General features: G+C 46.8%; 1 protein-coding gene across 1 annotated transcript in view; it reads right to left on the bottom strand.

Annotated features, from left to right (window-relative positions):
• ABCC8 (ATP binding cassette subfamily C member 8) overlaps nt 1–14113 on the bottom strand; it is an 87651-nt gene that overhangs the window by 54403 nt on the left and 19135 nt on the right. The window contains 2 exon segments of the mRNA XM_005661102.3: nt 4476–4631; nt 8400–8564. Of these exon segments, the coding sequence (XP_005661159.2) occupies nt 4476–4631; nt 8400–8564 (321 nt within the window).

The following is a 14113-nucleotide window of genomic DNA, read 5'->3' as shown; positions in this document are numbered from 1 at the left end:
TTGGGACTAAGCTCCTGCATCATTCTCAAGGACAGAGGAGTGGCGCGGGGGGTGGGGGGGTTCTGTAATTTCTATTAATTATACACTGCCTCCTGCTTTAGCAGGTCCTTAGGGGCTGGTAAATGACCCCTTTACCATCTGCCTGCCAGTGTTTAAGTGATATTAAATGCTGGCACCGAAGGGCAGAGGAGCACATTAGGAGATGAAGAACCTTCCTACTCTTGTTGGGCCCCCCTCCCCTCACTCTTCTGGGAAACTACGCCCCCAACCCCGAATCCACTCTTTTCATTGGCTGCTCCTCATGTGGAGGTAATCGGGGATGCCATTCTGCAGCCTGGGTACAACCAGCCACCAGGGAAGCTCTCAGAGTCGCCCAGGGCCACTCCCAGGGCCCCGGCTGGGGATCGGTGTCAGCACCCTTGCCACCACCAAGGCTGGCAGCTGCTGGGGCAAGAGCTGGGGATGTAGGTGCTGCCGCCACCAGGCTCCTCCTCACGCTCCGCCCAGCCCTTGTCATGCTCCCCAGACCCTTCTGCACACGTGGCTCTTCTGCAGAGGTCTGAAAGGACCCCATGGGAGAACGCTGAGTGTGTGAAGGATAATAGGGCTATTTTATTTTATTTTACTTATTTACTTATTCATTTATTTATTCTTGTCTTTTTGTCTTTTTAGGGCTGCACCCACAGCATATGGAGGTTCCCAGGCTAGGGGCTGAATCAGAGCTGTAGCCACTGGCCTACACCAGAGGTACAGCAACTCTGGATCCAAGCTGCGTCTGAGACCTACACCACAGGTCACAGCGATGCTGGAAGTTAACCCACTGAACAAGGCCAGGGATAGAACCCACAATGTCATGGTTCCTAGTCGGATTTGTTTCTGCTTTGCCACGACAGGAATGCCTTCATTTTTATTTTTAATTTTATTATTATCATTATTATTATTTTGCTTTTTAAGGCTGCACTCGTGGCATATGGAGGCTCCCAGGCTAGGGGTCCAATCAGAGCTACAGCCACCGGCCTCCATCACAGCCACATGGGATCCGAGCCGCGTCTGCGACCTACACCATAGCTCATGGCAATGCCGGATCCTTAACTCACTGATTGAGGCCAGGGATCGAACCCCGCAACCTCATGGTTCCCAGTCTGATTCATTTCCACTGCTCCACAATGGGAAGTCCTCAGCTTCTTCATTTTTAAAGTGGTGATTTTAATTGTCCACTTAGCAGGACTGTTGTGAAGATTAAGTGAGCATATGTGATAAGCACCTAGAATAGTGCCTGGCACATAGTTGGAGACAAGATGGTTGACCTTTCTTCTTAGAAACAAACAAACAGGCCTCATGGGAACTCTGTCATTAAGGAAACACAGTAAGGAGATACCTGGGTATGGTGCTATTACCAGCTCGCTGTGTGGCCCAGGGTAAGGTCCCTACCCTCTCTGGGCCTCAGATGCCCTTGGAATGAGGAGGCAGGGAGGTCCCCACTATGGCCCATTTCCTTAACATCGTTTTCCATAAGCTTGAGGAGCCCACAAAGCCCTTGAAATTGTTGGCAAAACGTGTGAATGCACATTTGTTTTTCTGAGGAGAAAGACTCATTAGGTTTTCAAAAGTATATGTAGATCAGTGGTTGCTTAGAGTGGGAGTTGGGGGTTGGGGGGGGTGCGGGTGGGGGGAGGGGCAGGGAGGAGGCGTGATTGCCAGTGGGTATGGGCTTCCTTTGGGGGTGATGAAAGTGTTCTACAATTGTGACGATGTTGCACAATGCTGTGAGCATGCTCAAACCCACTGAATTGTACACTTTACATGAATTGTATCTCAATAAAGCTATCACTATTTTTTAAAGTATATGTGACCCCCCCAAAAAAGATTATAAATCAGGAGAGTCCCTGGTGATAAAGGAATAGGGCTCCTGAGTTAATTTCCATACTATCAAAGATCTCACCTGCCCTATGGCCAACCAGGCTGCATCCTGACCCCTCAGAAGGGATTGCATCCACTCTGGTGGTGACACTGGGTCCTGAGGGTTGGTCAAAGCTCTAAGTGCAAAGGTACAGTCTTTGAAGAATAAAGGACGGAAAATCAAATGACACTTCTTGGTAAATAAGCAAAGGTATGTAATTAGTGGAGGTAAAAATTCCTACCTCTCCTTGCCCCCATGTCTTGTGAGAGTTACACAAGTGACAGAGGCTGGGCAGGTCAGGCACAGGGCAGGGGCTCTCAGTTATTAGTTAGTATTAGTGATGTTAGCAGTGGTGATTGTGTGATAAATGCTATTAATAATAGTAACCATAACGATGCAGCAGGTTTGGTGGACAAAAATCTTCCAAAGCAGGTTGTTCAAAGGACCATAAGAATAAGGATAAAAGGTTGTGACTGTATTTAATGAGCTCCCCAGGCCCTTCTATAGCTTTTATAGTCATTGATCCATCATAGCAGGGTGGAGGGGGCACAGGAGGCTGGGCATGGGTCAGTGGCGGGGGTGGGGGTGGGGGATATGTGGCTATTCCTGTAAAAAGGACCATCAGACTTCTTGCCCTACATCCAGTCTTGTCCAGCTGCCTCCTATGCAAACCTCTCCTTTTATTTTCCTATAGTGTCTCTTGAATATAAACTTTACAGGTAAAGAAGACCAATAAAAATCACTTTAGATTAAGGTTTATGGAATCTACATCCCAAGAAGCAATGGATTCTGGATTGCTAAAGTTTCCTTTTTTTTGGTCTTTTTGTCTTTTTAGGGCCGTACCCGCGGCATATGGAGGTTGCCAGGCTAGGGGTCCAGTTGGAGCTGTAGCAGCCGGCCTACACCAGAGTCACAGCAACGTGGGCTCTGAGCTGCGTCTGCGACCTGCACTGCAGCTCATGGCAACACCGGATCCTTAACCCACTAAGCAAGGCCAGAGATCGAACCTATGTCCTCATGGAGGCTAATTGGGTTCACTAACTGCTGAGCCACGACAGGAACTCTTACACCAAAGTGAGCAAGTCAGAGGGATCTGTTTACACTAATGGTGACTATGCTATGCTAGGCTCTCTGTCTTGTGCTTTACTTACATTATCTTTTTTTTTTTTTTTTTTTTTTTTTTGTCTTTTGTCTCTTCAGGGCTGCACCCATGGTATATGGAGGTTCCCAGGCTAGGGGTCAAATCAGAGCTCCAGCTGCCAGCCTATGCCACAGCCACAGCAATGCCAGATCCGAGCCGTGTCTGAGACCTACACCACAGCTCACGGCAACACTGGATCCTCAACCCACTGAGCAAGGCCAGGGGTCCAACCCGAGTCCCCATGGATACTAGTCGGGTTTGTTAACCGCTGAGCCACGCGATGGGAAAGCTTATATTATCTAATTAAATCACAAGAGCAACTCAGAGGGTGAGAATCGTCCCCTTTTCACACATGAGGAAACTGAGGCTCAGAAATGCTAAGTACTTGAATCAGCCTCTCCTCCAAGTCCAGACACTTTCTGCGGTGCCAGGTAGGCCCTGTGGAGCCGTAGGCCCCCCGGGAAGGGATGTGGGATTTCAGCTTCTGGCCTGAGCACCAGAGTGAAGATGCATTCCCAGGCACAGGACAGGAAACACAGACTCTGTGGTGGGAGAGCTCCAGATGGGAGATGGAGCAGAAGAGGCCAGGAGTCAGGTAAACCATGACAAGGATGCTCATTCTATTGCTGGGGGGAAATGCGCCTCCCCCAAAGCCAGTCCCAAAGCTTGTCTGGCTTTAGGAAATGCCATGTTTTAGATTTCCAAAATTAACACATGCTTACTGGAGAATTCTGAAACGTGTAAACAAAATAAAAATCACTCTTAATCCACCCCCAACAAGGCCTGTCAGTTCTTTTTTTCTGTGCGAATCTGTGAAAATGTATACATATGAATATTCCAATTTAGCAGGAAGCACACTGCAGATACTATATTTAACTCACTCTTTGAGCTTAAAAATACATCACTAACACTTTTCAATGTAATTAAGTACTTTGCTATCAGATAATTTTTAATGCCTGTGGAGGTGTTCCACATATGATGATTCTATAGTTTTTTTTTTTTTCTTTTTTAAGGTTGCCTGCATTTAAAATTTTTATTTATTTATTTTTTTTAGCCCCACTCATGGCACATGGAAGTCCCGGGCCAGGGACTCTGGGACACAGCTGTGACCCACAGCCGCGGCAATGCCGGATCCTTAGTCCACTGTGCCTAGCCGCCAAAGATACACCACCAGATTATTAACTCCCTGCACCACAGTGGGAACTCCCAGGTTGGCTGCATTTTTAAAGTATTAGTGACACTGCCTTCTCTGATCATCAAGAGAGGTGGCGAGACCACACAAAGAGTGAGACAGTAGAGGGACCCAGGTGTATACCCTAGGCGACCCCAAGGGGGTAGAAAGTACAGGCAAACTGGGAATGGAAGACAGTGAGCTTCTCCTCACTAGGCATTTACCAGTGGATTCTGACCCCCAACAAAGCACACACCCCTTACCTGTACTGGCATAGCCCAGAGGTTTGGGCACAAGAAGAAAAACCACATGAGCTGGTTGGTGTCAATGGCCACCAGGTTACAGATCTGCCCTGCGGTCATTTCCCCCATGGATAGGTTGGAGGTGGACAGGTGCATAATTTTATTGTAAATCTTGGTCTGGAAATGAGAGCAGAGTGTTTCACATTTATCATCATCAACAGCCTAATCACCACTGCAAATGCCATGTGGCTATAAAGCGCCTGGGGCTTGTCAAACATTTCCTCATGGAGCCCCAGAGCAGCTCTGTAAAGGGCACTGTGTAATTGGTCCAGTTTTACAAACCGAGTAACTAAGGCTCAGGGAGGTAAAGGGCTTTGGCTATAGTTCAACCAAGTCAGAGAGGCAGCATGCACAAGACGAATCTACACCAGCATGGTGAGCTACTTCCCCAGCATGCAAGCCCTTTCCCCTTGAGACAGGACTTAATTAGCTTTTAAATCTTAAAAGCAGATCTTCACGTTCAGTTGTATCCTTGATTTACTGGAGGCCAGCAGAGAACACACTTTAGAGTCATAAAAATGATGAAGGGTGGTGGCAGTCGGCTTTAATGTAGCTGTCTCCAGCTGGGAGAGGGGGTGTGCTCTAGGTCCAAGTTCTATCTTAACTGAGCCTTGACATAAAACAAGGGTTCAGCCTGGGAAGGTCTTATTTATTTATTTATTTATTTATTTTTAGGGCCGTACCCACAGCATATGGAGGTTCCCAGGCTAGGGGTTGAATTGGAGCTATAGCTGCTGGCCTACACCACAGTCACAGCCACAGCCACATCAGATCCAAGCCACATCTGTGACCTACACCACAGCTCATGGCAACACTGGATCCTTAACTCACTGGGTGAGGCCAGGGATTGAACCTGTGCCCTCATGGATGCTAGTCAGATTCGTTACCGCTGAGCCACGGTGGGAACTCCTGGGAAGGTCTTATGTGAGACAAAACATGTGTATTGGTCAGCCCCCATACCATCTGGAGTTCAGCCACCCCCGAGGACCTTGTTCTGCCTCCCCAGGGCAGATGGGGAGCAGCCATGGTAAAGGCCCCCCATGAGCTCTGAACCTGAAAGCTTCATGTGCAGCGTGATTGTGCCTCCCAGAAAGAAGGCAATTTTCAGGCTATGTGCCCTTAAACAAGGGAAAATGCTTTCCTGTCTGAAATGACCTAGGGGTGCAGCTCTCGAATGAAATTCTATTGTGCCTTCTGTTGTAAAGCAGATTCTCAGCCCTTAATTCATCTTTGGTATAAACTCAGGCTTCTTTGTGGGTCAGGCCTGCTTAAAGCATGAACCAATTCTGTCTTTTTGGAGTTATATACACCATGGGTAAGGTTTAAAATAATAACAATGACATTTTTTGACAGATCTATGCACATCCTAAGTTATGTGAAATTTCAGTCTTTAAGGAATGATAATAAATCTAGTTTCAGTGAAGTAGGAACACACTATAAGCCAGCAAATAAAACATTATTAAGTAAAGATAAGGATATATAGAATGACACAGCCAATACCTGATATGTGTCAAAATTTTATGTAATACAGGAATTTTGTTTCATAACTTTTTGTGCAAGAACTGTGGTGGTTTTCAAACTCATAAACCCTTATCTATAAATCTCTGTAAATCTCTGAAAGGAAGAATTTTTTTTCTAATTTTTCCCATAATTAATGCCAGCATTTTCTTTTGGGGACAGAGGAATTAATCTCTTATTTGTACAAAAGATTCTGGCAATTTAATAAAAATAATTACATGCTAATATATTTAAAAAACCCAAGCTCTTTTAGTATAATTGGAAAATATTAGGCCAGTGTATGATTTATGATGTAGAAAGAGAAAGTAGATTTAATTACAAAACTGCTTGACTACAAAATTGACTGCTGTTTGTGGTGGTACATGTGTGCCTGTTATTGGAGGGGTTTAGACAGAGGTTGGGATTTTTAGAGAGGTTTTCTGAACTCAGAAAATAGCAATAGCTTGGTTCTCCTAGCTCTGACCCCTATGAGTCTTAGAGGGTCTTGGATTTTCCTGGGATCTTTCTATCATTCTCGCAAGACGACATTTTTTGAGGAGATGTCTCTGCTTTTTCAATAAAAACCACTGGGGGTGCGCAGAATGGGCACGTACAGCTGCACAGGTTGTGCACTACACAACTCCAGGGGCCGCCATTCACGTGGAATGTACCAAGATAACCAGAGTTTGGACCCTGACACTGTCCCCAACCCAGGCTATCTCCTTCTCCTGTCAGTCCCTTTTCTGCAATGCCTTTGATTCTGGCTCCCAGAGAAGCAATCAGTGTTAATGATTTTGAGGAACATTTCTGAAGAATGAGGTGGCTTTGGGATTTAGTCACAACTTCCTAGTGTTCTACAGACTTCATGGGAATTGCTGGGTATGGCAGAATCTGCTGGTCGTCCCAACACTATCCATTCTCTTCTTTTCATAAGAAGACTTTCTAGGAGGGCATATACAGCTGTCAAGGATAAAGACCAGGAGTTCCCATCGTGGTGTGACAGAAACGAATCCAACTAGGGACCATGAGGTTGCGGGTTCAATCCCTGGCCTCGCTCAGTAGGTTAAGGATCCAGCGTTGCCATGAGGTTGCAGATGTGGCATGGCTGTGGCTGTGGTATAGGCCAGCGTCAACAACTCCGATTGGACCCCTAGCCTGGGAACCTCCATATGCTGCAGGTGCGGCCCTAAAAAGCAATAATAATAATAATAAAGACAACGCTTTGCAGTCTCTCTAGGTATAGCCATATGGCCAATTTCTCACCAGTGGGATGGGAGAGTCTGTGCAACTTCCGAATTATGATTTGAAAAGAAGGAAGCATCTTCTCATTGTCTCATCTTTCTTCTTATTGGTTTAAATGTAGACATGATAGTGGCAATTACTTTTTTTTTTTTTTTCAGGGCTACACCTATGGCATATGGAAGTTTCCAGGTGAGGGGTTGAATCAGAGCTGCAGCTGCCAGCCTATGCCACAGCCACAGCCACAGCTTGTGGCAATGCTGGATCCTTAACCCAATGAGCGAGGTCATGGATCAAACCCACAAACCTAGTCAGGTTCTTAACCCACTGAGACACAACGGGAACTCTGATAGTGGCAATTTCAATAGTCACATTAAACCACAAGACAAAAATCACTTGAGAAGGCTGGCAGAGCAATGTTTCAGAAGGAGCCAAGGTCTCTGATGATGTGTAGCTGCCACATCAGCCCTGACTAAATGTGAAAAACAAACCTCTATCCTATTTAAACCAGTTAGCACAGTGGGTCTCCGTTCCAACAGGGGAACCAAAATTCTAATGAAAACACTGGAGCTCATCACCACCTTGCCTAAAGGGGCCCTGAATCCTTCCTACCCTGACTATCCTTCCAAGTGACTCTGAGAAGGAAGCCTCAGCGGGCAGGAGCAAGAACCTAGACCCAGGGACACACCAGGCCAGATAAGTCTCTCTCATGACGACCCATGATTCAAGAAGGCAAATAGATCTTAGAGGCTATCTAGTCCTGGTACATCAAACATCTTTCTTTCTTTGTACACTAGGAAGACTGTTAGCTGAGCCCTGGAACAGTATCTGCAGAAAGATTTCGAGGCGGCACTTGCATTCAGCGGGCAAGAGTGCTGTGACTGGTTAGTGATGTCCATTCCTTTCAGAGCTGAGCAGGTGACATCTCCGATCCACTCCAAGGCAGAACGAGGGCTAGTATCACTCTATCTCCCAAGTCCAGCCCCAGACCCTTTCTGCTATGAACGCGGCCTCATCAGTGGCTATTGTTTCAAAACACTGCTAAAGGGTAACAATGACAAACATGCACAGCCAAATCATTCTTGAGTGTCCACGAGGGCAAATAAGGCGGTTCTTAGGGTGAAGTGAGAGAAGTCATCATTCAAGTACCTGTATTGCGCCTCTCAAGTTAATGCCGGTTTCAATGGCGACATAGTAGGATGCTTGCAGAAACGTCCTTTGCAGTAGGAGGGCAAGGAAGAGAAGCACAGCTAGGACGTAGGCATTAGCAAGGAACTCTTGGGATGAGACAAAGTAAACTCCGAGAAATTGCGTCTGTTGGAGAAAGAGAAATTCAGAGGTGGCTATCATTGCCAGCAAAATGATTGCCATTCATACCTGTTTCTGGGCCATAGCGGCCATTATTACAGGACTCTCTCCCCACCCCCATGCTTGCAAAGCCTTGTGCAACTGTTGATGGGTGAAAAATCAGACTCAACAGTCTTCTAACTACAGGGAAGCCCACTCATGGGAACAGAATGTGGCCCAGTTCTAACCGCAGGCTCATAAAGGTGACTCTCAGCGTTGTGGCCACCCGGCCTGGGCGAGTTCACTCTGAATGGGACAAGAAGACATGGAGCAGATCACAGAGCAGCCAAAACTAGAACTGCTAGAATAGATCCCCCCATGTGTGTTCCTCGCTACAAAAATGGAATTAGCTGCGGTCTTGTCCCTGGCAGCCTGCACTGTAGAAATTTTTAGGGAGAAAAGCCGGTGGAAAACATGGCACTAGAGCTTGCAGGCGAGAGATGGGAACTCATAGCCTATAACTGACTGCTGCAGACCCATCACCCCAGTCTTGTGGGCTCCTGGGACCTCCTTTTAAATGTAAGACTTTCTTCCTGAACCTTCAGCAAGATCTCAGATGATAAGCAGTTGGGGGGGGGGGACAACAACCGTTTTGACTGTGTTGCTAAAGATACCAGAGAACAACAGCGTGTCAGTTTCTAAATTCAGCATCAACAGCTCCCAGGAAATCTTTGATCTTGATTCAGTCCCTTGCTTCCCAGCAAAGTCCCATCAATGTTTCCATGAAGACACGGTCTCCCCTTGCTGAGACTCAGCCCTGAACTTTGCAAGTGAGTTGGAGGGTGTGGGAGCTGCTGTCGCAGGGTAAGGAGTGGTGGGAACAAAGTGATGAGAAGGAGCCTGAGGCCACGGTCATGGCCAGGATCAGGCTGAAAGGGTCAGGATTCTAAGCGGGGTCCTTTCCCTAGAATCAGAAATTCCTGCAGGCAGGATACAGGGCTTTCAGAGCTTTCTGATGGTGGAAGCAATCTTGGCTCTCAGTTCAACAGAGCCTTTTTTTTTTTTTTTTTTCTTTTTAGGGCCACACCCTCGGCATATGGAGGTTCCCAGGCTAGAGGCTGAATTGGAGCTACAGCTGCCAGCCTACATCACAGCCACAGCAATGCCAGATCCGAGCTGCGTCTGCGACCTACACCACAACTCACGGCAATGCAGTTCCTTAACCCACTGAGCAAGACCAGGGATAGAACCTGCAACCTCATGGTGCCTAGTCAGATTTGTTTCCACTGCACCACAATGGGAACTCCTCAACAGAAACTTTTAACCAGCCCTCGCAGCTCTATGGAGCTGGTCCTGGTTATGACTCTATCTCCCTTGCTCTGTGGGACAGAGAGCTCCTTTGTTCTTGGGCACAGCAGGAAGCAGACACAGGGAGAGTTGAGATCTCTTAGAGGAAGGCTCTATGGATACATGAAGCCCTTGACTCTGTCTCATTTGTTAAAAGTACCACATGGATGGGAGTTCCCGTCGTGGCGCAGTGGTTAATGAATCCGACTAGGAATCATGAGGTTGAGGGTTTGGTCCCTGCCCTTGCTCAGTGGGTTAACGATCCGGCGTTGCCGTGAGCCGTGATGTAGGTTGCAGACGCGGCTCGGATCCAGCGTTGCTGTGGCTCTGGTGTAGGCCGGGGGCTGCAGTTCTGATTCGACCCCTGGGAACCTCCATATGCCATGGGAGCAGCCCAAAGAAATAGCAAAAAGACAAAATAAAATAAAATAAAATAAAAGTACCACATGGAAAGGCAGAGGGGGAGAAGAGAGAAGATGGGGGTGGCTAGAAACAGCAAAATGGACCTTAAAATTAGGCTGCAGGGCTTGAGTTGTGACCTCACAAGGAAGCAAGGGGCAGGACACAATATTTATCAGTTGCAATGCTCACAACACCCTAGTGAGAAGAGTACCATTATTAGCCTGATACAGACACGAGGAAATGGGGTTTCAGCATGGTTAAGTGGCTGCCCCAGGTCACATGCCAGTAAAGGAGAACATGGGAACGTGAACCTGTGTGATGCCCAAAACACTCCCCTAGATCCACTACCTAAGCCTCTCCAGCCTTTTGGCTTTGAGTCTCCTCTTGTCAGTTACAAGCTTGTGACTTGTGGGGGACCAATACATGCCCACCGGGCTGGTTCTGGGTCAAAAATGAAGGCATCCGGACTTGGAAAAAACCCAGTCCTGTTTAATATGCCTTGGAATTCTTCTGTTCTACCAGTCTCTGCAGAGAGACAGCTCTGGAGAATGGAATCCATTCTTTCAAAGCCACAAAGCACATCACGGACATTTCTCCCAAAGGAAATAATTGAATGTAGGGAAACAGCTGTATGTGCAAAGATGTGCCGTCTCTGGATTACAGCAGGGGGAGAGTACCAAAATCCATGTAACTATCTAGCCATAGGGGATGGTTAGGTATATTATGATACTCATGGGAACCCTGTGCAACCAAGAACACCAATCATCATGAAAGCTCTCAGGCAGCATGGAATGGCAGGCATTTTCTGTGTCACAATGATCAGAAAAAGCACATAGGTTAAAGAATGAGGGCTAGAAAGATCAACTGATCTCATTGGTTAGACTACAGATGGTACGTGTTAAGTGCGCTTATCAATATTTGCACATTTTCGCAAAGCAACAAATTCTCTTTTTGTAGCCGTAAAGGCAAAGCCTTGACCCCTTCTCCCCAAAAAGCACACACCCTAGGGTCAGAAACTGTATTTCCTTGGCTCAAGAATTTTGTGATTGTTAAAGTGAAAATGTGCTTGCAGGTATAGGTCACTGGGTCATTTTTTGATCTCTCTTCAAAGAGACAGCATAAAAGGATAGAGGCCAGAAGAGCTACATTTTGATTAAGAAGCTGGAGATGGCAGTTCCCATTGTGGCTCAGCAAAGAAGAATCTGACTAGTATCCATGAGGATGTGGTTCAATCCCTGGCCTTGCTCAGTGGGTTAAGGATTCGGCATTGCCATGAGCTGTGGTGTAGGTTGGACACGCAGCTTAGATCCGGCATTGGTGTGGCTGTGGCATAGGCTGGCAGCTATAGCTTTAATTCGATTCCTAGCCTGGGAACTTCTGTATGTCTCTGTTCAGCCCTAAAAAGCCAAACAAACAAACAAACAAACAACTGAAGCAGCAGCAGCAGCAGCAGCAGCAGCTGGAGATGCTGCCCAAGGAAAGCAGGCCCTGGGACACTTCTAATGGCTGTGAGGGCACTAGCATTGCCCAGCACCTTGAAGGCTGCAGAGGAAGAGCCAAGGAACTACAACTTGACATTTGGTAAATGCTTTGGAAAAAGATCAGGTGCCCTTGTCTCACATTTTCACAAGCTCTCAGGGAAGAAATGGTATTTGTTTCCAGGAGTTTCCCCAGTAGCGCTTAATAAATATACTTTAAATTAATCAGTGTGTACGATCTTCTTTCCTATCTACATTTTAGAGAAGCTATACATTTCCCCATTTTACAGTTGAGCCAGCTGAGGCCTGCCGAATGTGAGTGACTGCTGAAGAGCATACAGGGAATTTGCCGCAGAGGTAAGACTAAGACTTACCTCTGGGGGAGGTGACTCTGGAGATGCATCTTGGCAGCTGAGAAGGGGTTCGTGGGGCATGCCAGATTACAATAGCCACACAGGCTTGTCATGAAGAGACCAGACCACACGCTGACATTACAGTCACAGAAATGCATGTAAGTTCTCAAAGCACCCTCAGTGATAGCCACAAATATGGGCACCCAAATGGGGACACAGGTTCGCAAGGCAAGAGGCATATCGAGAGACACAGGGACAAATAGAAAGACGCACATATAGAATCATAAGCAGGTCCCAGGAGAACCCATTCAGAAACAGACATACACTCACTAACCTACACACGATTCCTACTGAGCTTTAGAGGCCATGTGAAACTTTGGCCCTGATATCAAGCCCAGGCTGTTTTCTCCGCTCAGCTGACAGCCTAGAGCAGTCCTGGCAGGTTTCAGATGCCAGCAGTTCTTTATGAATCCAATTCCCTTGCCTTCTAGCCAGATCAGTGGCATCCATGGCAGGTGACAGATTGTGGGTGGGGGTTGGGCGGGAGAGGGGGTTGGGAAAAAACCTATCATGGGTCGTGTGCCACCTGGGTCCCAAGTTTCCCTGGGGAGTGACACAGGGACAGGAGTGTCAAAGATCTAGCAGGCCGTATGACACGTCCAGCAATTAAAGAAGAATTAAGAAATGCTTGTCCTTGAAGATGCCAAGGGCGGTGTGATTCTTACCAACTGTGAGTATCCTGGAGAGGGAAGAGAGGACAGGACAGCCACTGATAAAACAGTGAACACTGGGTGCCCGGCTGTGCTGACTGTAGCAGGAAGGATTCGGACTGAGCGGAAAGAAGGGCTTTCTCACCGAGAGGGTTGTTAAACACTGTGACATGGAGCTAGAGAGCTTCCTTCTTTCCTGGTTCATAAAGACCAGGATAGCACCTGTCTCTCTGGGTGACAGCCACTGGGAGGCAGGGGGGGTGAACCAAATAACTTCAATAAGCGACCCCTTTTCCCCATTTTCTGGGCCCAGAAGCCCAAATGAGAATTAAGCCATATCCCAGGCAACCACACGATTGAGGACTCTTTGTTGCTGACACTGGAGACTATATTTACTTTCAACTCTTGTTTCTATGTCTGTAAATTGCTGATTGTATTTGGGCTGCAGGGAACAAATATTAAATTTGATAAGACCGGCTGCCACTGAGGCAGGGCCATCTGTCTCGGAGATTTATGTGCTGACAAGTAACTGAGACAAGAGCATTCCAATGAGAGGGCAGCCCAGCCCAGCGTTTGCATATAAACAGAGAGAAAAGGGAAGGCAAAGCTAACATTCAGATGAACTAATATTCTAAGTGCTGTTCTCACTATCTCTTGGACACATCTGGCCTCAAAGCTCTTAAGAGACTCGCCTGAGAGTTTTGGGAAACACAGGAAGACCACGACAATGTGGACCAGCTGATAAAGGGCTCTCTGGCCAATGTCACTTTCCCTTAATATTAACAACTGCTTCCATCCTGCTGCAGGTATATCAATGTGGAGTATTTAGGGGCCACCTACGGGAAGACCGAAGCTGAAAGTGACACTCCTGTGGACAAGAGAAGCAGTGTCTTCCTCCCTCTTTTTGGGTCAAATAAAGTTCAGAAGCTCAGAAGCCAGAGGTGGTCTCCAAAGCCAATGAAGTCTAAATTAGCAAAAAGAGTTCTCGCATTCTTTTTTTTTTAGGCTTTCCCAAGTTTATTATTATTATAATTATTATTGAGAAATTGATGTATTATGTAAGCATATTTTAAAAACAGGAAAAATTGTGAAGTACCATAAAGTATTCATAAAATTTATTTCAAAGTTAATAGTCTTCACCTTCTTGATTGAACAAAAAATCTACCCATCTTGGCCTGGCCAACTCCTATTCATCTGCCAAGGCCCCATTCAAATAACCCCTCCTCTATGAAGCTGTCCTGATCACTAGCTGAGTTAGTCACTCCTCCCCATAGTTCCTTGTATCT

Source organism: Sus scrofa, chromosome 2, assembly GCF_000003025.6.
Source record: "Sus scrofa isolate TJ Tabasco breed Duroc chromosome 2, Sscrofa11.1, whole genome shotgun sequence".
Classification (NCBI taxonomy): domain Eukaryota; kingdom Metazoa; phylum Chordata; class Mammalia; order Artiodactyla; family Suidae; genus Sus; species Sus scrofa.
Note: the sequence above shows the minus strand (reverse complement) of the source record. Positions and strands in the feature narration are given on the sequence as shown.